This window comes from Oxyura jamaicensis, chromosome 10, assembly GCF_011077185.1.
Source record: "Oxyura jamaicensis isolate SHBP4307 breed ruddy duck chromosome 10, BPBGC_Ojam_1.0, whole genome shotgun sequence".
NCBI classification, from domain to species: domain Eukaryota; kingdom Metazoa; phylum Chordata; class Aves; order Anseriformes; family Anatidae; genus Oxyura; species Oxyura jamaicensis.
Window position 1 is genome coordinate 7,847,134 of NC_048902.1, and position 25,592 is coordinate 7,872,725.

The 25,592-nt window shown below is 38.2% G+C and overlaps 1 protein-coding gene across 1 annotated transcript; it reads left to right on the top strand.

Annotated features, from left to right (window-relative positions):
* On the top strand, positions 1–25,568 carry IREB2 (iron responsive element binding protein 2). The gene is made up of 22 exons (XM_035336301.1): positions 1–150; positions 1,244–1,333; positions 4,550–4,715; positions 5,871–6,008; positions 7,905–8,126; positions 9,688–9,757; positions 10,929–11,112; positions 11,602–11,741; positions 12,468–12,639; positions 13,848–13,948; positions 14,511–14,627; positions 15,703–15,862; positions 16,511–16,646; positions 17,344–17,428; positions 17,999–18,155; positions 18,457–18,581; positions 18,836–18,940; positions 19,212–19,354; positions 20,488–20,635; positions 20,718–20,840; positions 21,514–21,699; positions 22,343–25,568. The coding sequence occupies exons 1-22, from the start codon at positions 132–134 to the stop codon at positions 22,451–22,453; spliced, it is 2,898 nt and encodes a 965-aa protein (XP_035192192.1). The 5' UTR covers positions 1–131; the 3' UTR covers positions 22,454–25,568.
* Positions 25,569–25,592: the final 24 nt, after the last annotated feature.

Genomic DNA, 25,592 nt, shown 5'->3' on the forward strand with positions numbered 1-25,592 from the left:
CGGCTCTCGCGAGCGGCAGGCGGCCGGGCGGGGCGCGGCGCGGCGTAGTCTCGCGAGAGCCGTGCGGCCCCGCCCGGGCCCGCTCCCCCCGGCGCCCCGCTCCCCCCGCCGCGCTAATATGGTCGCCGGCGATGGACCCTGTCAGGCCAGGTCAGTGCGGGCGGCGCGGCGCCGACACGACTGCGCCCTGGGACCGGCCTCCTCTCCGCCCTCCGCACCGGCGGCACGGGACCGAGCGCGGGGCTGCGCGGCTCCTCAGCAGGACCGGGCCGGGGCGGACCGGACCGGGCCGCGCCGCCCCCTCGCCCTGTCAGGCCGCCGGGCTGCGGCAGCGCTGCTCCAGGCCTGCGGCGGGCCGGGGGCGGCAGCGCCGGTAGCGCCCCCGGCCGCCCGTTGTCCGCGGCCACCATCTTGGGGCCCGCGGCGCCCCGCGGTCCTGCCCGCAGGGCCGGGGCCTGGCGGCGGTGCCCGGGTTAGCGGGGCCGCGGGGCCGCTTTGGTGCTCGGCTTCTGCCAGCTGCGTGCGGCGCGTGCCCCGCGGCGGGCGTGGAGCTGCGGCGGGCGGCGAGTTCCGCGAGCGGCACACAAAGGGCCGGCGGCGGCGGGGCCGGCGCTGCGTGCCGGTGCCCCCGGGAGCAGCCCGGTCACGTCACGCCTAAAACCTTTCTCTCTGCTGCTCGTGATCCGGACTTTAATTCCTTACGCTCTCGCTGTACGCGATCCTCAGGGCTCGGTGCGGTGCGTTCGGTTCGCTAGCGATGGAACAAACCCAGCCCTTCTGGGAACCCCTAGTCTTCTCCAGGAGGCATTTTTCTCCTCACTTAACATCTGTCAGGAGGCTTACTTCTGGCTCTTGCTTGCCTGTCGTTAGCCAAGCACTCAATGATTTATGTTTTGTAGTATATCTGTCTCTTATCTAAGTTGGCAAGGTGCTTTTATTCTGTCCTGTAGATGGTAAACTGAGACAATAAAGGTCAAACGTGCATTTAGGCCTCCGACTATGCTGATGACTCGCATGACCTGTACATACCTAGTAATATTAAAATTCATGTTAGTCACACATCTCCATTGTCAGATGTCCTAATCCACTTAGAAGCTTTTCCATTCATGATTTACTTACAGTCCTAGAGGAACAATATTTTTTTGGTATAATTAGAAATAAAAATCTGGCCTTCTGTCAATTATCAAGCCTTCCATTCTTTCATATCTACATATCTGCAACCTCTTTTTTTTTTTTTTTCCAGGAAGCCCTTACCAGCCCGTAATTGAAGCATTAACAAACTATCCACAAAAGAGGTTCTACAATGTCTCGAAGCTTGGAGGCACCAAGTATGGTAATGATAACTTTTAGCAGTTGGCAATTAGGACTGTACAAGTAGTAAACATGCACCACTTACTGCTGTAAAACATTAGGAGATACAATCATGAATATGTGGGCTCTTAATAGGTATATTTGAAAGCTTATAATTTTATACTCTATTATTGCTTTGTGAAGCTGATTAATAGCTCAGGGCAGGGGGAATAATATTTCATGCAGCTTTTATCATCAAGGGAGAAAGTGCAGCAGGTATCACCAGAGTCTTACTCTAAGACTACGGATCCAAGTAATTTATCTGTTGTTAAAAACGAAGTAACTGAAAACAGGAGTGTAGTGCTTCCAAAATACTTTATTTATTTATTTTTACTACAATTTTGTCCTGTTTGTTGGTATGCTAATTTTACCTTAACAGCATCTTCAGATAGTGGATAACCGTTTACTGAAACATAGCTTTTATCGCAGTTGCTGCGGAAGGATGAGTTCTGGTGGTGTACAAACAAATGCTTAATCCTAGCATGTCATTAGTATGCTATGTGTCACTAAGTGATATGTGCCAAAAAGGCTTTTATTGAGTGTCTGTCTGGTTGCCTCCTAAAAAACAGAAAGCATTTGTGTATGTGATTGGGGGAGGGATAGAGCTGCAGATGGGGAGCTATAGATCACTGTCAGCTGGAACAGGTTTTATTCTTTCAGATAATCAAAGCATACCGTCGTCATTTTCTTAGCTTTCATGTTAAACTCATAAAATAGGTATATAAGGTATATGTTATTACAGTTTTTTGGGATTTTTTTTAGTTGTACTTTTTTTAAGACTATGTTTCTTAACTAAAAATTATCAGTGGATATTTCACTTTAAACCCGTATTTGACAGCAGTAATTACTTGCCTGTCCTTAGAAGGAGAGAGAGGGGAGTTTTTTCCAGGGCAACAGTGGCTGCAGCAAATTTTGTGCAACAGCTTTGTGCTCTTGCAAATTTCTCCTAATGTAATGCTGAAGTTAATCTTTCAGATAAGCACGTGAGAAGGAGGTAGAATGCTTCTGTTCATGGCTTTGTCTGAGAAGCAGCAGTGGGGTGGTAGCAACAAAGCCAGTCAGTTCTGCTCTAGTTTTTCTGAAGGTCCTTGTGGCTGGAGTGAGAATTTAAACAGAAGATACTGCTTTCTGTCTGGATGAGCGTGTAAAGCTTGGAGCAGCAGTGGAAGTAGCTGGAGAAATTTAGAGAAGTAATGTAAATAGAATAGGATAAGAAAGCCTTTCTCTTCCCATGGAGACTGATGTGCAGAAGTTGGAGGCTTCATATCAATTGCATATTGAAAGTATTTAAGTGTAGTGTGGGACAACACTAATAAGAAAACCATTATCTGGAATTGTTCATTGAATTTGTTGCTAGAACACTAATTTTGGCTACTGCTTGTTTGTCCTCTGCCTTGGGGCATCTGACTATAATCTGACAATAAGTTAATCAGATTTCTAATGTAAATGTTGATTAAATTATTTGCCAATTTGCTAAGAATAATCCAGTTTTTCTAGTGTTGAAAACATTAATCAGTTCTGGGTAAAATGGTAACTGTGAAGACTTCGGAATGATGTAGGACAGAAGGGACATCTGGAGATCTAGGCCCATGTCCCTGCTGGCACTAGGGCTAACTGGGAGAGCCTTTCTCACCTGAGCTCCACCAATCTGTGAGGATGGAGATTCCACTGCCTCTCTTGACCCCGTGTTTCGCCATCCGCCCCGTCACATCTTGTCTGTATCCTATCACAGTGTCCATTCCTGCACCTTCTGACTTTTTTGTGCTTTTCCTGGGCATGTCTCAGAGTTAGACTTGACCTTCTCTGCAGTTCCTGTTAGGCTGTAGAAGAGTGCAGTTGGTTCGCTTTGCTTTCCCCTCTCAGAGTGAGCAAACCAGGTCTCTCACCTGTTCCTGTGTGACAGGAGCTGCAGCCCCATAACAGCCCTACGAGGCTCTTCTCCATCTGTGCTTTGGTTTGTTGAGATCTGCCATGTCCTCAGAGGCCCAAAGCTACCCACAGTATTGCAGATAGGACCTTACTGCTAATGTGTAGCGGGGAGAAGTAATCCCTCCGTGGCTGCTGGCTGCTACCTGGCTCAACGTGCAGTTCTTATTGCTGCAAGGCTGCCCTGCTTATTGTTTGTAAGCCAGGAGAAAGCAAAGCAGGTTGGTCCTGGTTACTTGGCTTTTAAGTGAAGTGGTGGCATGGCAGCTGCTTCAGAATAGGTTTGGTGACACTTCTATATTATTTTGATTGACTTGTCTAATTAGACAACAGTAGATACCTGAGAAAGATCCATGATGAGAACAGCCAGCAAATCTTGTATTATGATAGACTGTGGATGAACTTCTGGACTAGGTTGAGATGACCAAATCTTAACTCTTTTGGCTAAAGCCTGAACTTATAACCCTCTTCTTCCAAATACTTAATATTTCTCACAGTTACCAAGTCATTTGTTTGCTTGAATTATAATGAAAAGAACAGTATCTGGAGGAAAATGTCAATTCATCTTTTTTTGTTGTTAGCAGGGAATAGTGACACGTGCTTTTTTTTCTCCTTCTGCTTTTTTCATTCTCATTTCCAGTTTCCTGAACTTCACCATGCGGGAAAGCTGTTGCTTTCAATACCTTAATCCAGATCAGAAGCAAAGTAACTGAAGTTGTAGTTAGTGAAATGTTATCCCTAATGTTTTATGAAATGTTGATTTTTATGGCACGTGTCAGGATGGTTTCAGTTCTTCGTATTGCTGTTTATCAAGGACAAAGAAAATAATGTGACATTAGTCGCTTTTGATTTGATACCTCAAGTAATGATGAAATTTGCAGTTCAGAGATAGTTTTGGCGTATTCTCATTGCTGTTGCCTGTCACCCATTCTGTTTGGTAATCCTGTCTCTAGATGCCTTGCATGCATCTCCTGCTGGCATAGCATACCTCTTAAGTGTCACTGACTTAACACAGTGCAGTCAAGACATTGGTATCTTCTGTTCAAATTCTGTATGATAATTCCTCTTGCTGCAATGTATGCACTCTGCAGCTCGCCATTCCACATCTTATAACGAAGTTCAAACCTAAAAGCAACTAAACAATTGGGTTCCCGTAGCTCTTATCCTTTGAATCCCGAGCAAACTGGACCTCTTTAGAAATGTGAAATTGTAACTTAGCGAAACATGGAAGCTTGGGGCTGTTGCACTAACTAAGTCACTTTCCCTATTCTAGATGTTCTGCCTTATTCTATACGAGTGTTGTTTGAATCCAGTATCCGTAACTGTGATGGCTTCTTAGTGAAAGAAACAGATGCTATGAACATTTTAGACTGGAAGACAAAACAGAATAATGTTGAAGTGCCCTTCTGTCCTGCCAGAGTTGTTCTTCAAGATTTTACGTAAGTGGAGTGTGTGCTTACATGTGTGCATGAAATACTGTGAAATAGCTGTGTACACTCACTGAGTAGTAGGTGTACTTCAGCTTGAAAATAGAAGTAGCAGCTAGCCTTTTGATACTGAAATAGCTCTTTCTAAATAGCTCATGCGCTGCTGCTGCTGTTCAGCAGATATAACATAATTGCATGTGATGGAAGAATAGGAGTTGTTTGTACGCTACCCTGGTTTTAGTGCAGGTTGGTGAGGACGAAGCTGTTGGCCTACAAGGAACGCTTTACAGGATAAGTGCCAAAACACAGATGGAAGTGACAGCATTTTGACTGTAGCCAGATGGCTGGCAGTTCATTGAAATACATAGTTTGTGCTTGAGACAACTGGAGATAACTATTGCTTGCTCCACAAGAATATGTAACCCAGTTCAAAGCATGAATAATAGATTTTTAATAAGTCTCTTAATATATTAACATTCTGTGATTTGAGTGTGGCCTAGCTGAAAGGACAGTCCTTCAGCAACTTGGAAATACTAAATGCAGGATGTCTTGAGGAATCACTAAGTGTTTATGAAGAAGTGAGGGAATTAAAAAAAAAAAAATTGTGATAGTAATAATAAAAAAGTAACTTCTGTTTAGCAAGCAAAACTAAGAAGACTGGTATAATACTGTGTTCTCCATTCAGTTTTGTACTTCAGCTACTCTTACGTATGTAATAACAAGGGTATGAGCTTCTATAAAAATACTGAGCTTCAGAAATGACTGGTTCTGTAAGAACAGTAATACATGCTAAATTATTAAAACGTATAGCATGAGCGCTGTTTGCAATACAAGATTTTATAAGGTAATAAGCATCTGAAAATGATGTACATCACACTTCAGAAGCATAGCAGGACAAAAGAGCAAATATAATTATTTTCTTTAAGGTGTTCTATGCTTTTTGGTATGTTAACTTAAAGTATGCCATTTGTTGTTGTGAATTAGTACCAATTCCATTAAATTATAAAAATATTTGGACTTCTTTAAAACTTAGAGAATAGAAAAACAGGGTTATATTGTCTGAAACAGAACTCAAATAGGTAGATATAGACGTAGAAAGAAGCTTCTTTATATTTTAGAGCATTAATGTCTGATGTTGCTGTACTACTTTGCTTTTTCTTCTCTTAGTGGAATTCCAGCAATGGTGGATTTTGCTGCCATGAGGGAAGCGGTGAGAAATGCTGGAGGAGATCCTGTGAAAGTCAATCCTGCCTGCCCAACTGATCTCACTGTTGACCATTCTCTGCAGATTGATTTCAGCAAATGGTAACACCTTATTTTTTTGAGGAAATACATGCCTCTATCTGATACTGAACTGTGGGTTCACTCTGGTCTTTGTATTGTCCCATCCCATTAAATCCCTTGTCGTGTCTGGATCCCTGAAAGTAGACTTGATGGTACCTGAAAGAAGAGCAGATAAAAGTAAAAAAAAAAAAAAATAATAAAAATAAAAATACTTTAGGAGGAGAGAGAGAATGATTCTGAGGGGTTATAGACGGAGCTGACAATACAAATTCTGGGCAGGAGATGGCTGAAGTAAGCTGGATCTGTCATGGTTTCTAGAAGATGATCTTTCGAGAATGAGGTAGAGTCTTTGTCATTTTTGCTTTGCCCTGTTCTTACTGATAAAACTTTTTGGAAGGTTAATATAATTTTAAGTCCCTTTTCACAGCTCTGGAGAAATGGCTTTGCAGTCAGATGTATTGAAGGGCTGTAATTTCAGCTCGTAAGTTATGACTGTGACTTTATATAGGTCTTGATTTTGCCACAGATGAAAAACAGTTGTATAGATTTGGGGGAAGAGTGTACTTGGAGTCTGGAAAAGTATTAGGACTAGAAAACTGTCATCCTGGTTTTCTTCTGACACACACTGATGTGATGAAAACAGCCTAGGGCTGCCATGTGCTAGAAGCATAATGCTGCAGAAAAGGAAAACTTGAATTTTATTCAATGTATGCTGAAGTTCCTTTCTAATGCAGCTCCCCTCCACCACTGTTCCCCCTTCATCACGGAGCCTTCCCAAAGGTGTGCAGAACTGTGAATTGCTTGTTCTTTGCTCCAGGCTTTTTCCCCTGAATTTTTAGAATTCACAAACTGGGTATGGATATATGAGTCATAATTCTGTAAACCTTCCAAGTACATACAGGGTTTCAATTTGGTTAATATCTTAGGAGAGTGCAAAGCATGTTGCATATGCAGTTCAGTCCTGTGGTCTGTCTTGTGTCTGAAGAGACAGTGGACTCAATTACATTTGGGCTAGCCTGAAATTTATCAGCAACACCAAGTATTGACAAGAGGTCTCAATGTGCTGCTTTGTAATGATAAATCGGGTTTCTGTGGTTTCACTTCTGGAAAGCTTGCAGGAACTCAGCAGCTGCTGGCCTGTGATAAGAAACCCTTCCCTGCAAGATGGTTTGTGCTGCTTTTTACAACTTCTATCTCCTACTGATCAGAGGCTCATGGACTAAGTTGGGATTTAGACAAGGTATCCTCTAAGGCCATGCAGCCATGCAGTGTTCTGCAGTTAGATAACTACCTATCTTTCTGTGTTAAAGCTGCAGAAAGCAGTGGCTTTACAAATCAATGATTTAGTAAATAATCATAAGTAAGAAGTCATCCATCTTTCTTTGACTTTCTTGACTCTCATGGGGAAACTGAATATCCAACAAATAGTGGGTAGTGTGCCATATGGACTTTATTTTTAAAAAAGCACGACTTGTCTTCTGACAGAGTTGATTAGAGCATAAAATTTATCTGAGCTTTTGAGAATTTGTATCAAAAGCTTAATTAAATAGTAAGTTACATTTCTTTACTTGAAAAAGCTTTGTCATCTTCCTTAATGGATTGTATGAAACATGTATAGTACTACTGTAGAATAAGAAACATGCTTTAGAATAAGAAACATGCCAGTCCAATGCTTGCATGGGGCACTGCCCACCCATTCCAAGTGTAATGCCCTAAGTTTAGCCTTTGCAACATGTTCTTTTTTTAAACATGATATTTCAAGAACGAATTGATGGAGTTACTTGTCTGGTGTTAATCTTTAAGGAAATTCATTGCAGTTCACTTAGTGATTACCCCTCTATACTAGTTAAGTGAGCTTAAATGGTTAGGAACCAAGCAAACCGAATGTTTAAATGATTCTGCTATTTTATATTACAGTGCAATACAGAATACTCCAAATCCTGGAGGTGGTGAGTCACAGAAGCCAGCGGCAAAGCTTTCTCCACTTAAAATACAGCCTCGGAAGTTACCTTGCAGGGGTCAGACTGGCTGCAAGGGGCCATGTAGTGCTGGAGATTCGAGTCGCAACTCAGGACAGTTTTCTGCGCAGATTGAAAACACGCCTATCCTCTGTCCTTTTCACCTTCAGCCGGTGCCTGAGTATGAAAACTTCCTATTTTAATTACTTTCTGTGTTAAGTACTGCCTGGGACAGTTTAGAGAGACACATTTTTCTAAACATGCTTCTGTGCTTCTAGTCACACATTCTGTAGACTGGTTTCAGCATCTAGAAGGTCTGATGTAGCAGGTTTGAGTTAGTCTAAATTACTCTAATTAGTCTAAATTTTTGAGGAGAATTTCAGTAAACAGTGCAGATGGCCATTTGTGTGACTCATGACAGTCATTTTAAATGACATTTTGAGACTTATCTCCTTTTCTTACAAGGGCAGAACTTACTGTGTAAGTTAGAAAGTAAATGTCAATGAAACATTGTTTCATGGCTCAAAGTAAATTTTAATTTCCCTATGGGAGCTTTGCAGGAGTTTCTGGCTCTCAGCCTACACATTACTTTTTTCTCTGTAGTCTCGCAGTCTTTCTGTCACTGAGTTGAAAGTTAGTGTACATCCTGCCTTTGTGTAATGGCACAGAGGAACCTCATCTGTTTGTCTTTGCCAGATTTTCAATATTAACAGATCATTGTGTACTGTTCCATCTATGACAATTACATGTAATCATCCTTCTTTCAGCTGCCACCTCTTTTCTCTGACAGACTATTCAGATGTCTATCTCCTTGTGCCTGACAGGTGTAGAATTTAAAAGCTGATTGTCTTCGTTATTTTATAGATATGCAAATGTTCCTGCTCAGTGCAGGTGCAGTAATACAGAATTAGTGATGTTTTTGGCAATATTGATGTTCCTGGCAGGAAACCAGCAGTAGCATTTGTTAAGCTGAAGGTTGAATGATGACTGTCCCTAAGGGCTTTGCAAAACAATATACCTGCTAACCTTCTGACACTGCAAAGAAGAAAGGAGGAAGGGTCATGGTGTAAAACCAGCCTCTGGAGAACTGAGATTTTTTTTTTCCTCCCTGGTGTAAAACAAGTGTATTCCTTCCTTGTCCACCTTCTCAAAGCGGAGGTTATTGCTCTTAAGTTGTGGGTTATTCCATAATGAATAACAGTATCTTAATATAACTTATAAAAGATAGTTCATGTAAAGAGACTGTACTAATGAGTAATTGTGAATAAAAAGTAGTGCCATAGAGGAAAAATGTACGGATATGGAGAGTAGTTACAATGTCTTAATGTTCTACCCAGTTCGTAAAGGGCTAGTACTGAACATGGAGGGTGTTTTCCACATGAACTGGTGAACACCTTGATTCTTTACGATAGTTGAAATTTGAGGTGTGCAACTCAGCAGAACATTCATTAAAGGAAAAGGATTCCTTACACTGTAGTACATGCTGGGAATAAATCTTATTTTTTGAGATTAAATGCTTGAGGCAAACTACACCTAAAAATAAATTTGTTCTCAGCACAGATTAAATCAGTTATTTTTGACTGTTCACAGAAAGTTTGCTGTAAGGAAGAAATTACCTTTGTTTTAATAAACCACTTCAAATTTTGCTGCAGGCTTAAACAAGTCTTTTATCAAACAAACAAAAATAACTTGTTCTTTTGTACTTTGAAATTATGATAGTGCTAAATTTACTATCTTTCTAGGCCTGAGACAGTATTGAAAAATCAAGAGATGGAATTCGGCAGAAATAGAGAGAGACTTCAATTTTTTAAGGTATGTCTGTGAACTTGCGGCCTTTGCATGGTGTGTGTTTTAGTTGTTTTGAGATCTTGCTCTGTTCTCTGCTGGTGTTCAGGCATTTGGAAATGTCAGGCGCTAATTAAATCTGAATTTAATATATGAACAGGAAATTAGCTAATAACAGGTTTATGGCTTGAAATTTAAAATTGTTTTAAATTGTTAAACTGCAGAGGTTCTAAATGTAGGTGCCACTTAAAGGGGAGAAAATATTTCTAATTCTGATTTGAAAAAGTTCACTATTTGATCTTGCAAATGTGAAGGACTTGCAAATGTGGACAAAGTAGATATTTTAATGTGTTTTAATGAACTCTGTGCTGTAGGTCTCAATGAGCTTTTGAGTAAAAAGTTGGTTTATCCCTATTCATGTTGAAAATCTTCTGGAAGTTAGAAGTGTCAAACAGAAGCTGGTATTGAGGCATTGCTACTCCAGCTAGGCAGCCATGCTAGCAGACATTGTGTTTAATACAAGTCTTCTGTGGCATCAGCATCTTTTTAGTCATGGATCTGCAGGATTAGTATTTGATCCACATCCACTAATGTTGTTTATGAATTCAATGCAGTGATCCAAAAATCTTTTCATAAAAGGAAACTAGGATATTTCTTTCAGAAAAGCTGCAGATCAGCTTGAATATTATTGAAAAGGGGAAACTGCCAAGCTGAATTTTGTTACAAGTCTCCATGGCAGTTTCTTTTATATCTAGCATGCTGAGTTTGTGTAGCAAGACACTTTTCTAAATTACCTGTTCAGTATTATACAGAGATGTAAAACCTGAACTGCAATCTGCTATAAATATTAATGGTTAGGTTCTATTGTCCAAATATTAATCTTAGCTCTGCTTGAAAATTAGTTGCATGAACTGAAAGTTAAGACTTTTGCCCAAAGCACTGCTTTGGGAAGGTAGGTATGAATTATTGACACAGCCTTTAACAGGAATTGGATGAATTGATTCAATTGCTAATCATTAAGAATGCGTAGAATCCAGGGGGCTCATGTAACTCATTGACAAATGAGCAAAAGTCACTTAGATAAACAGTAAGTACTGTTATATTGCATATTAGCTTTGTCATTTTAGTTGTGTTCTAGTGAGAATTGAGTAAGCCCTTTTAAAAATAAATCTTCTTTCTCATTTTGTAAAAATCACAGTGGAGTTCAAAGGTTTTCAAGAATATTTCCATAATTCCACCGGAGACTGGAATGGCACACCAAGTTAACTTGGAGTATCTGTCAAGAGTTGTTTTTGAAGTTAAAGATTTCCTATATCCAGATAGTGTGGTTGGCACAGATTCTCACATGACCATGGTAAATGGCTTGGGTATCTTGGGCTGGGGTAAGTATGCTAAGAGTAACTTGATAGCACTTTGAAAGGCGTACTAAACCGTTCCCTACTAAATATTTCTGTCTCAAGCATAACAAACTGTCTTGAATTGTTCTTCAAAATGTTTTTTGTTTAATAGTAATCTCAGCTAGTATATCTTATCAAGAAGCAACTTGATGTAATTTAAAAAGAAAATAGCCAAAAAACTGTTGGTACTGAAGTGCTTTTTGGACATGCAGTAAGAAAATCTAGAGAAAGGTTTCCTTCCTCATGGGAAACAAATTTAGATGCAGAGTATTTTCTATTAGGTTGTAAAGTCCAGCAACGTCAGCAGTAGTCTTGCTCAATGTCTTTCATGTACAAATATTTAATGGAAAATATCTGCATTTCTTTCTGTAGCCTTTAGGCTTAACAAGAAGAGCTTTATTAGATTTTTAGAACTTAAAAATATTTAATCTGTTACTTAAACTGATGGAAACCAACATAATATTCTACTTCCAGGTGTTGGGGGGATTGAAACAGAAGCAGTGATGCTGGGGATGCCAGTTACTCTCACTCTGCCGGAGGTGGTTGGGTGCGAACTGACAGGCACAGCCAGCACACTTGCTACATCCATAGATATTGTTCTGAGCATTACGAAGGTAAGAGTTCAGTGCTTTCTCAAACCAAGTAAAATGTGTTGTGAGTTCCATCATGGGAGAAGTTTAGATGTAAATTAAAGGCTGGGAGTATTTCTGGTATACCTTTAAACATTCCAGAGTGTTTTTCCTCTCTACTGGTTTATTTATAAGTCCTTTTTTTTTAAAAAAAAAAAGTCTGTACAAGATAGAGGAACACAGAGAAGCCTTAATTCCCCTTTTTTCTTCTATTTACAGCATGTAGGCTTCTTCTCTAGCTTAAACTTCTTCTGGATACCTTTTTTGTTCTAAAATCCTGCTAGACATAAGGCCAATCTATAGTTATAATCTAGTATAACTGAATAATGTATTTTCTGAAGCTAGGGTTTTGCCAGGGTGGCACAAACTATCCTGATTTAGTAGGTGAAAAGCTAGTATCAAAGCATTTAAGAACTTTGATTGCTTTGAAAATATATTCTGGCATAATGCTTTGAGAAGCATCTGTGTGTTCTTGACTAGGAAATCTGAAGAACTCTGCTGCGCATGGAGGTGTGCGTAATCATGTCAAGTTTCAGTCTAGACTTCAGAACTCAGTATCTTAATGGGGTTTGGAGTATTTTTATTTTTTTTTGCATATGTGGGACTTTGTTTTATTTCAGACATTCATGACTTGCTAATTGTGTGCTGTTGCAAGAGGTATTGCTTACATTTTCTCTTGAGATAACAAATGTTGTGTGTTCTTTTAAACAGCATCTTAGGCAAGCTGATGTTGCTGGAAAATTTGTTGAGTTCTTTGGGAGTGGCGTTTCCCAGCTGTCTGTAGCAGACCGAACCACAATAGCAAATATGTGTCCTGAATATGGTGCTATTCTGAGCTTTTTCCCTGTTGATAATGTGACACTGAAGCACTTAAAGCATACAGGTAAAGATGGAATTTCAGGTACTGGTTCATAGTAAGAGTTTCAGATGTGTTAATGCACTTACAGAAAACTCCATACTTAAACAGTCTTCTGCAGAGTTCTGTCTTGGATTTAACTTGCAAAATCCTGCCATACAATTATGATCTCTGTTGTGGGATATACTAGGCTAAAATGTCTATCCTGTAGAATCTCATGGCCTATTTTGTCTCCATGTATTCCCCATATTTAAGTGAGGATGTAACTTTTGCACATAGAACACTGGGGCATTGAAAACTGACTTGTCCTTGAGGATTGCATCCAGTCTGGTTCATTTATCTGATAGCTGATTTATTAACATTGTGTTGTTTTTGCTGAACTGTTTTTTTTAACGTTCAGAATTCTTGTTTTTGAAAGCATGTGTAAGCTTTAAAGTATAAGAAAATTCTCATTTATATTTTCAAGAATATATGTAATATAGAATATCTTCTGTTGGAAGGGACATCTATATATGGAATTAATCCCTTAACCACCTGTAGAATCCTTACAAAATCAACATCTAAAATACTTCTTAAGAAGTGAAACATCAAAAAACTCGCAACATGTTTCTGACTTTCACAATGATTTTTTTTCCTTTGAAAAGCATTATTTCAATGACGTTTTAAGCTAAGGTAGAAGGATGTCCATTCCTTATCAACCTAGAGCAAATACAGAAAGCCACAGGGTAAAAAACAGCAAAAGCTCATTAGCATTAGTAAGCCTCTCTGAAACTGAAGTCCGTTGTTTTTAAGTACTAGTTAAAACATATTTAATACCAAATATGCTTTGTCTGGTCAGCACAGAGCAAACTAAGCATTTTCTAACCGTGGCCAGTAATACGGTATATTATCAACTAAACACATGTTCTGTCTTAAGTCTCAATAGAGGAAAAAATTAATGAAGTTAAGGAAAAAAAATCTGTAAGTTTAGAGCTACAATTGCTAGTGTTGAGACAGCTTATTTTGTTCCTTGATCTAAGAGGGAAGGTTAAATGAATTTGAAAGCAAATAAAGAACAAACAAAATGTATTTTAATTCATATGTCATTATTGAAAGCTCCTAGATGGTGTGTTACAGAAGTGGTGTGCCTTGGAAAAAGGACTACTTTGGATGTTCAGGATGTTTTTGATTGAAATTTCTGAGAGCTGTGTGTTGTTTTTTATTTATTTGACTTTCTCGTGTTTGCATTTACTTAGGTTTTGACAAGGCCAAGCTTGAAGTCATGGAAGCATATCTTAAAGCTGTGAAGTTATTTAGAAATGATGAGAGTTCTTCCAGAGAACCTGAGTATTCCCAGGTATGCTCAAAATTACTTGTTTTCTGTACATTTGTTTCCCATAACGAGTAACAGCTGTTGATTTAAGTGTCTCCTGCTGTAACTTGTATTGCTTTAATGAAGTTGTGTTTAACTCACAATTCTAAATAGGGCATGTTTGCAAAATTTGGGTGGGGGTAGGAGAAAGGGGAAATAATGGTCATTTCAACTAAGAGGAATGTATTTTAATTCCTATCACTCCAAAGTAATTGTGCTAGTCTTAGGGATGGTAGAAAGTTAGGGGATAACTTTTTAAGCAGTTTGAAGAACAGCCTTTTAAGGTTTGGCTAGACAACATGTTTTTACCCCCAAAGTTTGGACCAGATGATCTCAGAGGTCCCTTCTAAGCTGGGCTATGATTTTGTGATTTCTCTGTTTTGTGATTGATAGCCTTGTACAATGAACCATCTTGAAAATGGAAGGCTAGAATTTTAATGTCTCAGAACACTGGTATTTTAAAGAAAACGTGTCCTGGGTGTTTCAAATGAGTGTATTAAATGATGTGGAGCTGGGATTGATTAATGCATGCTTTTTTCTTTTTCAGATAGTGCAAATTAGTTTAAGTTCTATAATTCCATATGTCAGTGGCCCCAAGAGATCCCAAGATAGAGTGGCTGTTAATAACATGAAAAGTGACTTCCAAGCCTGCTTAAATGAAAAGGTTTGTACATCTGATGTACTCTTTGAAAGGTACTATAATCCACACAAGTAAATGTTATTTACTCCTTGCACGCCTGCTGAGCCCTACTTATTACTATGTGAACAGATAATCTAAAGATATTATTTTCTTGCTCAACAAACATCCCCAGGGTAGTAGCTGGTAAATTGTAGGCATGCTCATCATGAGCATAATATTCAAAAATCCTTATTCTCACAATTGAGACTGTACAGAGGGAAACTTGAGTAATGAGTAGCGTAAGCCTGGGAAGTGTTTTATTTTCCATTTGTTTTAAAGAGCTGCATTTTACTTAATTTCCTAAACAGAATTACAAGAAAAAGTCCAAAGCCCATCTTGTGTTAAAGGAGATGCAGAAAGACTTTCAAAATTTGAAGCTACCTAGTGGTCTGGGTTTTAAAATTCTGTTTCATCCACCTTAATTTAGCAAGGGATCTTTTGCTTGCAATGTAATTTGACTTCAGAGGAAGTTATTTCACTCTTAAGCTGGTATTTTTGGTTTTCAGTAAGTATAGGCACCTGCAAATGTAGATAATACAGAAATGCATGGTCATTTTTAATGTTGCTCATTAAAGTGAAGGGCTAGCAACAATATTTGATCAGAAACACCACTTAGAAGTTCCGTCAAAATTCTTTGGCTTTAGCATTTCTGGCTTGTTTATGGATGACAGTGCTGAAGAGTTGGAGGAGCTAGTTTGCATTTAGTTATCCTTTTCAAATTAGTCTTGGGTATGCCTCTAATTCAGAAACAAGCGTTAAATAAAATGAGACATGCTCTTAAGGAACTGTTCTTTTGTGTGTAGCAAGAAATACATGGCATCAACCATCCTTTGACTGGCATTTGTTCACAGTTGTTGCAGAGTTAATGTAACTACAAAGAAAGGGTGAGACTGTTCTATGTATGGCAAGTGAGGTGTGTGAGCTGATGACTTCCAAAATCTGCATAAGGGTTCCTAATGGGACCGCTGAGTATTAGTCTAAAATGGGTGTTCACTTGATCAGGCTGTAATGTCATACTTAATGCATACTTAATATTTACTGACATATTTTTGTTATCTAGACTGGTGTTAAAGGGTTTCAGATTGCAGTTGAGAAACAGAATGACATTGTACCTGTTCAGTATGAAGGAAATGAATACAAGCTATCTCATGGCTGCATTGTCATTGCTGCAGTAATCAGCTGTACCAATAATTGCAATCCATCTGTCATGCTTGCTGCAGGTATGTTTTCTTCAATAATGCAATCTCAAAATCTGTGTCATAAAGTAGTTGTAATAATAGTAATTCAAAAATATTTCTGTTTGGTAGCATTTCAACAGGTTTAGGGCTACCTTCAGGTAGATGCACATTTTGACACAAATTGATGCAGAAGGTGGGCTTTGTCATAGCTTGAACTGCATGGTTAGCAACAGAGTCTGGAAAGTAAATCCAGTTTGCTGAACGATTGCTCTGTGCCTTAACAATTAGGTACTACGTGCTATGTCTTTATAAGATGCAAGTAATTTTCCTGGAACGGTTAAATCTTCTCAGACCTTACTTTGTTTCGTTTAAGATACCTTGTGGCTAAGGCAAGTTTTACTTTGAAGCTGTGCGACCTTTATCAGTAGAAGAGTGCTGTACTGATGGCCAGCTAGAACATGGGAAATATTTTTGTTATAGAAGAGGAAATGGGCACCTACAGAGCAGGAATGAGAGCTAAAACATGAATATTGTTACTAATTAAGTAACTTTATTCAGACAAGTAGTTGCTTTAATAAACTGAAGGTCCCCGTGGCCTTTCTGTGCTTGGTTTAAATAAGCTAGCATCGTGTAAATATTATTTTAAGGGGTATACAAAACATAAGCTGTCTTTTTTTTTTTGTCATGTAGGACTGCTGGCCAAAAAAGCTGTTGAAGCTGGCCTAGTGGTAAAGCCCTACATAAGAACAAGTTTATCACCAGGCAGTGGAATGGTTACACATTACCTCAGTTCAAGTGGAGTATTACCATACCTCAGTAAGCTTGGGTACGTTTTGATTCCTGTTCCATTTGTAATTTCAGAAACATAGTTCACGTGGGTTTTTGTACAGGTTGATAACCATGCTTGCTATTCAGTTTGGGATGGCTAATTCTTAAGCTTGCTAGTTTGTCATTTTAGTTATGTGTTTATTTAGGGTTGTTTCCCTCAATTTTATTCCCATGTTAGAATTTATTATGTGTAAATTTTTACCTTAGCTGAGCTCTGACTTTCAGTAACAATCTACATAGGTGTAAGTATATTCTCAGGATGCACTAGTTCGTATATTTTGAAAGTGGAAGCTGGATGTAAATTCTTCGGGGTGGTCTGTTAATATTCAGCCTGAATTGGCCTTTTCATGCCTTCATGGGGTGTTCAACATGTTTTTGGTTACTTGGTAGAAATAATAGATTAGGTTCATAGTTCTTTAATAGTGTCCAGCTGTGCTCTGTGAGGAACATTACTGCCTTTGCTTTGCCAGTACTTAAGGAGCTGAAACCTTTTGAGGTATTTTATTTGATTAACCTTGATCGGTTACAAAAATTTTCTTGCTTGCATCAATGAGATGCAATGTCTGCCATTAAATTCCTAAAATGCCTAATTAATAAAGGGGAAGAAAAATCCTCTTAGTGACAACTAATAAAAAAGGCTTTTTGCTAACCAGTTGCTCTTAATGATTTAATGTGCTACTTTTTTTTTATTGTAGGTTTGAGGTTGTCGGTTATGGGTGTTCAACCTGTGTTGGAAACACTGCTCCCCTTCCAGAAGCCATCAGGAATGCAATAAAGCAGGTAGAGGTCCAAGGCTTGTGGAATACAGAAACATACTCCTTACTGTTGAATGACTAAGGAATACAGGAATCTGCAAAAGGAAATTTATTCTTGGTTTGGACTTAGTAATATTCTCAAGCCTCTGCAGTGGGAGACCATTAATTGCTATGTGAAATAAATGTAACATACTCTTCATAGCATACAGATACAAACTAAAATAAATACATAGAACCTAATCTTAGGAAGGATGTAATGTGCAAGGAGTTTAAGGAGTTATGTCCTAGATTGATTTGAACCAATGGTGTCCAAATAGCTGCGGCACTTTTCTCCTGTGAAGTAAAAGGAAGAGGTAACATTAGACAGGAATTCACTGAAGTGACTAGAGGACGCATTAGAGTCGAGAGAAATCCTTTTGATGGTAGGAGGAAGAGGAGGGGTAGCACTGGAGAACAAAGTGCCCTAGTGTTGAAGAATTAGAATATCTTTTTGAAGTGGAATGCTAAAAGCCCATATTAGTCATAAAAAAAAATACCACAAGCTGTTGTAGTACTATGAAGTCCTGAAAAAATTACATCTGGATCTGACTTTCAGGGTGATATAATTGCCTGTGGAGTGCTGTCTGGAACAAAGAACTTTGAAGGACGTCTCTGTGACTGTGTCCGTGCCAATTACCTTGCTTCTCCACCGCTAGTAGTTGCTTATGCTATTGCAGGCACTGTTAGAATAGACTTCGAGACTGAGCCTTTGGGTAAGTATTTCCATATGTCTCATATTTCTATTTCTAATGCATACCTAGAAGAGTTTCTTCCTGTGCATTTCAGCATACAACAACAGGATATTTGAAGAGAATGCACATTTACATTTGGTGTTGCTAGTAGCTAAAACAAAACATACATATAACTGTTTCTTAAATTCTTAAGATTCTTAAATTCTTCATGTCTGGTATCTTCTCCGAAGAGCTGCGTGTGTGTACATATATGAATATAAAGTGTATTTATAATCTAAGTATTTTGTTTCAGAATTGCTTTTCTGTTTAAAACCTTCCTCAGGCACTGGCTTTAATGGAAAAAGTATCTACCTACGAGATATTTGGCCTACCCGAAAAGAGCTACACACAGTGGAGGAAGAGTGTGTGATATCGTCCATGTTTAAGGAATTGAAAGAAAAAATGGAGGTAAGAATGGTCTTCGGTTCTAAATAACTTAGAGTGCATTTCATTATAGTTTTATGTTCCAGTTGAATGTTATTGGGTTGTCAGTTATTTCCATTATGCTAAAGGAGGATTTGACTGATATGGTTACCTATATACTACAATTACCTTATTTATATGATTTAATATAACTTAAAAAAAATCACCAAAAGGTCTTTGCTTTCAGAATGTAAAAAGACTATAAAAAATTTCTGTTCCTTTCGGTTACTTTTATGTAGAAGGGAAACAAACGATGGAATTCACTAGAAGCGCCTGAGTCAGCTTTATTTCCCTGGGATTTGAAATCTACTTACATCAGATGTCCTTCCTTTTTCGATAAACTTGTAAGTACGTTAGATCTACCCACCAGACTATATGCATTAGATTTAAGTAAGGGAATAGCTGTTCCAGTAAAGCTTCGATGTGTAAGTATCAAATCTGATCATTGCTAATACTTGTCTTCTAAATATTGTTTGTATATTTGGAATGAGGGGAGCCTGTGCATTCTCTTCATATATTGCAGATACCATCTGTCTAAAAGGCTCTTAGAAATAAAATGGATGTTATCTGTCTTGTTCAGTTCCCCCTCATCACATCTCCCCCCTTCTCTTTTAGGCCAAAGAACCAGTTTCACCACAAGCGATTGAAAATGCCCATGTCTTGTTGTATTTGGGAGATTCTGTAACTACAGATCACATATCCCCTGCTGGAAGCATTGCAAGGAGTAGTGCTGCTGCTAAGTATCTGACCAACAAAGGGTAAGTTTTTTTCATATTAAAGAGCTCTGATTATATCAGAGGATTGCTTTACAAGTCATGTTGCTTGTCAATATAAATACCTGTCTGCATCAAGTGAAGACTGTACATGGTTAAGCAAAATAGTAATTGCTACTGGGATTTATAAGTAATCACTGAGCTTGTGGTCCTGTCTAAGGTTACATCAAACAACTGAGACTAATGCAAGAGCTCATTGTTGTAACTGTTAGGGTAACGTGCTGCCAAATACAGACCAAAGCAAAAATGACTTCTTAATTTACAAAGTGTGATCTTACATTAATGTGAGGTTAGTGACTGCTACTGTTATCAGCCTCAAGAAGGCCTCAAGAAGAGTTGGATAGATGTGCAGAACAGATCAGAAGTTCCAGAAACATATCATGTGAGAAAGTGAAGCCTGGTTTTACAAATGTAAATTTGGTGCTTTAGCTTATTTCTGCATCAGACAGCATCTTGCAGTGGTAGTGGTGGGTGCCTTTCATCTCTTCTGAAATTCTGAAGAGACCATGTAATGAGATGCTGATCTCTTCAGTGTCACAACTCCACTGAGTATTTTGGAAATTGTCTTATACTATATTCCAAAGATGTATTATGATTAGTGTCAGTGGAGCATAACAAAATAATAGCCTGTGGTGTGGACTCTGTTTTTAACATTCAGTCTGAATGAGTAGTATTAAAAGAGAATTAATGGATGTTTGCTCCTAAGATGGTGGTTTGATTTAAGTGTAAAGCTGTCATTCTGGTGCAATATTTATTGATAAATGTGCTGTTGGAGGTGAGAGGGTAAGTAACTATGCTTTGTGTAAGATAACTTCTGTTTTAAATACCATACTGTTCATAACACTTGATAACGAAGTTACAGAAAATGTATTTAAAATTTCGGCTTTCATCTAGCAATGATTTACATGTTCATTATATTATTATAATAGTATTATAATAAATATTATAATTATAATAAAATTAAAACAATTAATTGCGTTTGTCAGATAAATAGTTCTTTACCTCTTGTGCTGGTAACTTAATATTTTTGAGATGCGGTGATACTTAAAATCGTAATATTGTTCTAAATAAGGTAATCTTTGAAATGACTGATTCCCTTTTAAATGTTTCTATTGTAGACTCACACCTCGTGAATTCAACTCTTATGGAGCTCGAAGAGGTAATGATGCTGTGATGACAAGAGGTACCTTTGCGAATATCAAGCTTCTGAATAAGTTCATAGGAAAACCAGCTCCTAAAACAATTCATTTTCCATCTGGACAAACGGTAAAAATACTTGTTTGCGTAGCTACTTTAAAAATGTGATACGAATTTCTTACTCAAATTATTTCATTTTGTTATTCCACAGCTAGATGTGTTTGAAGCAGCGGAGTTGTACCAGAAAGAAGGCATTCCTGTAATTATTTTAGCAGGAAAGAAGTATGGACTGGGCAGCTCAAGAGACTGGGCAGCAAAAGGACCTTTTCTACTGGTACTGCTAGTTGTTTTTTGACAACTGTGTTTTTTGGTGGTTTTTGGTACCTTAAAAAAAAAATTAGCTTTGGGTATAAATCTGTTTAGAAACTGTCTTCAACATCAAATATAATACCACATTTTGTTTGTAAAAATGTAAGTAATTTCTTTGCCAGAACCTTCGTAAAAGAACCTTTGTAGAACAGTGACTGGTCAGAGGAGTAAATCTGAATTTCATAAACATGTAATTTATAAACATGTAACTTAGCATTCTAGACTCCAGACATTGAGGTAGATCAGATATTTATCTAGTGTTGGCCTCTGGCTTCTATAGGGATTTTAGAATCTAGCTGTTGTAGACTAATTCATTGTAATATTCGTAATACATTTTGAGTTAGACAGTCATTCTTGCACAAGTCTGAAGTAATGGAAGCAGCTACATTGCATGTGGGACTTTCTCCCTGATAACTACAGCATCGTCACTTCGTTCTAAAACTTTCATACTGTATGGGCCTGCTTTGGCTTATTTGCTTTTGTCTAGCTATAAAGCTGAACGATTACTTACAGGACTCATACAAAGCACTCTTTTCTTCACCTTGTATTGCAAGATTTTTTACATCAATTATTTGAAGCTTGCTTCTCTATTTAACTCACTACTATACTGAAGTACTAAATTTTGTGTATTTTTGCAGGGTGTTAAAGCTGTCCTAGCTGAAAGCTACGAGAAGGTCCATAAAAGCCAATTGATTGGAATAGGCATAGCTCCGCTTCAGTTTCTTCCTGGGGAAAATCCAAATACTTTGGGTCTCACTGGCAGAGAGCAGTTTTCTATATTGTTCCCTCCAGAGCTGTCGCCTGGAATGACTTTGGATATTAAGGTATCTCTGCAGTATATTTTTAATTTCTTACTGAACGTGCTCATGATCAACTACTTTCTGTGTTTTCAGTCCTGATGACTGGAAGCAGGAAAGAGTATTTGATCTTCTTTGAAAGTAAACTGATAGTCCTAAAGTTTGTCCTGGTTAATGAAGTTTACCAAAGTACATATAAACATATTAGGTAATAAGCCTTCCTTATATGCACTCCTTATGCAGCCTGAAATCCTGGATTTTTAATTTTTTAGCATTGCTTTCCCTCTTTATGGGCACTCTGTTAGGGTAGGATTGAGTCTTAGCTCATTCAGGTTCTTTGAAAGACAAGAGTGAAACTATTTGAGGGAGGATTCAGCTTTCCATCCTGTGTAAAGGATCTTTATGGTAAATATCATCTGCCATTTTAAGGAAATGGCTTTTTGTTGTTACCAATAGTGTGGTAACAATACATAGCATGCCCCCAGCTGGATCAAAGCAGGTAGAGTAGGCCTTTGTTCTATTCCCAGAAATCTCTGTTCTGCAGTGGCAGATAATCAAATTGAATTTGCTTGTGGTAGACAAAACTTGGGGTTAGAATACTAACTGAGAATAAGCAAGGGGTGGTGAAAGGAAAACTCTTGACTGTGGTCTCTTTGCTTTTATTTTCAAGACAAGCACTGGAAAAGTGTTCAGCGTGATTGCCTTGTTTGAAAATGACGTGGAGATAACTTTATACAAATATGGTGGAAGTCTAAACTTTGTGGCTCGAAGATTCTTATAGTAACTACTGACTCTATGGGTACCTTGCATTAACTGGTAATCCTGAAAATGCCTTGTGTGAACCCAGGAATCTGTACCGTGGAACTGCAAACAGTCCTAGTGTGCTCAAAGTTACTTCGTCCATGGATGTAAAAGATTGTGAATCATTGTAACTGCAACAAGATCCTTCCTGATTTTAAATAATATTCTAATGGTGCTATTAAACATTGCTAAAATCAACATGTGTGTTGTGGCAGAGAGCTGTAAGTATGGAGGGGATGTTTTATGAGACCATTTTGTAAATAAACTACACGAAATCTGAAACTGATTGTGCTGAAGATTATTATGTAAGATTTTCTGCAGTTGTTTCCACTTAGTTTTTGCACCTGTAAATCTGTGTACTGCTGTTTGTTGGTTTAAGGGTAGCAGATGGTATCAAATGCTAAAGGCCGGACATGTTTTTTGGCATCAAAATCTTAGAACAGATCTTCAGTTTTGAATTATCTGCTCTTTAAATTATGGGCTGAGCAAAAAGCAGTCCACAAGGCCCACGGTGTCCTGTATCATGATTTACATTATGGCATTATATCCCATATGGATTTGAAACTGCTCACACCATGAAGTACCGTGTGCTAGAAGTATGAAGTTTGCATGGGCAACATCTCTGCATTTAAGAAAATGCCCACGATGTATTTTGTTCATGCTGATCGAGTATAGCACCCTGGCCTTTTGGTAAGCTGCAGTTTGTCATGTCTACCTTAACGTGTGCAGTTTGTCCTTTATGGCATCAGGTTTTTACTGTAATGTTTGATATCATTAGCCAAAGTACTTCCCTTTAGAATTTTAACCTTTAAAAAAGTTTATTACGACTGTTTAAATTCCTCTGCTTTAAACGCAGCATATGTCTAATAAATTCTATTTGTCAAATGTTAACTAGCTGAGATAGCCATACTGCTTTTTACTGCTTTCTAATATGCTGTTAGTTTGCAGCTCTTCTGAACAAGTATCAGATTCCCTGGCTGAAGATCTCTGGATATCGAACAAATTTGGCTCTTAGCCACTGCAACTCCAATAAATATAATTATCAGCGTATTGATGATTTAAAAAAAAAAATAATCTACTGTTGCATATTTAATATTAATGGAAGATGCACAGTTTCTGCATAAGTGCTTTTGTTTTATCACTGCAATAATCATTGATTTTTCTGACTAGCGCAAGTGAGTCTTTACTGATAGCTTCAAGATAGCTATTTCTGTGCTCCTATATCTTGAACAGCTTCATAGTACCACTTATTGTTATGTAGAGATTAACTTCTTTTGAAGGGCAAAGCTGCAATAACTTGCCTATAACTTGTCAAGATTTTTGCTTTTAGATTTTTGCTCTTGATAAACATTGTCTTAAATGTCAAAACTTGTAAGAGGAGTACATTAGCTTTACTACATATGCTTTATTTAAATTTATAACCAGATGCTAAGCCAGTTGACTTGCAGAATGAGATGCTATTTAAGGATTTGAATGGTGTATGTTTGACATGCCTAAAAATATAAAGTAAAAAAACCTGACAATTATATCAATACAGTATAATTTCTGGACAGTTCAAATGCTACGTTCTGTTTCTTTGGCATAATTCTGATATATCTTATTTTACTGGCCAAAATTCCTTAAGGTTTGAAATTATGTATGCTTCACTAATTTGGCTGTTTTTCTTTTAGTTGAAATGAAAAAAACAACCAACATTCCAGTGACTCATACCATTGATGGGTAATAAATCAATGCATTTTTGAATACTGTATTCAACTGAATGCTGAATGAGTTTGTTCTGCGGTACTCTTTTGGCTAATTTTATCAAGAATTAAGATCTTATTTCTTGTATAACAGTGTCTAATATTTCTTTTTCAGCTCAAGGATATATTCTTAATTGAAGAAAATGCATGTTCATTATTGAGGAGCAAATAAGACTTTAAAGCTGCCATGTAATGATGCCTCATGCAGATGATAAATGAAAATACAGCTACCAGGCTGTTTAAAAAAAAATAAAATCTGTACCTGCTTATGCTCGAGTGGGACCCAGCCTCCCACCCTCTCTAGTGCAGTAACACTCATTGCTTCAGATGGAGATAGTGATCCAAGCCATTTCAAGGTAAACCAATATTGTGAAGTTAAGTGCAATTTCAAGGGCTGTGACTTATCCACAAGTTATTGTCACCAATAAAAGTAGTCATCTCTTTTAAGAGATGTGATGGCTTCGTTACCATAGCAACTACTTGAAATCTGCTGCACTCCTATGCCTTAACATCAGTGAAAGACAGCTCAAAGCAGAGATGCTGTTAACCTTGAGGCTCATGCTGATGTTGATAGCGTCTTGGTCTCTTGTGCAGACTGACTCCTGTGCTTAAGATCTGTACATATGAAGTGTAGCAGGTGCCGAGAGGAAGAGCACTGCTTGTGTAGCCATCTCCTGCTTCTCATGTGGTAGTGAACTGCCAATGAAGAACCCTTGTGTGATTATCCATGGCAACGTGCCTGTCCCCTCTCCCATGAGCAGCAGTGAACATTATAAAGTCCAGGTCAATAACTCAGCAGTGAAGGAGGGACATTTGACTTTGAACATAGTGCTAGGAACCCGTGAGCGACAGTGAAGTTTGCTTTCTGGCAGTGGCAGTATACAATACAGGCTGAGGATTGCTGTGATCACACAAAAAAGCATTGTTCAGTCAGACTTTATAGTATCTTAAAACATAGGAGGAAATGCTCCTTTCTGAGGAAGTGACTGTGTTAGATGTATTTAACCTAGAATTCTGTCTCCAGTTTGATTTGGAGAAGAATCTATGACAGTTTTTCTAAACATTTACTCTGTGCCCTTCCCCCCTCCCCCCCCCCCCAAATGACAGAACTTTGGGATAGTGTTGATGTTTATACACTTTACACCAAAGTTTAAGAACATGAAATTATGTATATTGATAATATTTAAGCAACTGCAAATCTGTCTGCTGTTTAAAGCCAACAAAACAGTCGTAAGTTTTAAGTTCAGTCAGTATTGTATAGCTGTAACTTATAAGAAGTTCAGTTGATGACAATTGTGCATAAAATGTTACTGATGCTGTAAATTATTTTTAATAAAGAAAATTGTATCACAATTCTTGAAGTTACCTTCTATTTTT

What these genes read in the sequence shown, in the direction of transcription:
- IREB2 (XM_035336301.1), top strand. An exon ending in CTTGGGTATCTTGGGCTGGG is followed by an intron (nt 11,113 to 11,601) that starts GTAAGTATGCTA and finishes TTCTACTTCCAG; the next exon opens with GTGTTGGGGGGATTGAAACA. An exon ending in TTGTTCTGAGCATTACGAAG is followed by an intron (nt 11,742 to 12,467) that starts GTAAGAGTTCAG and finishes TCTTTTAAACAG; the next exon opens with CATCTTAGGCAAGCTGATGT.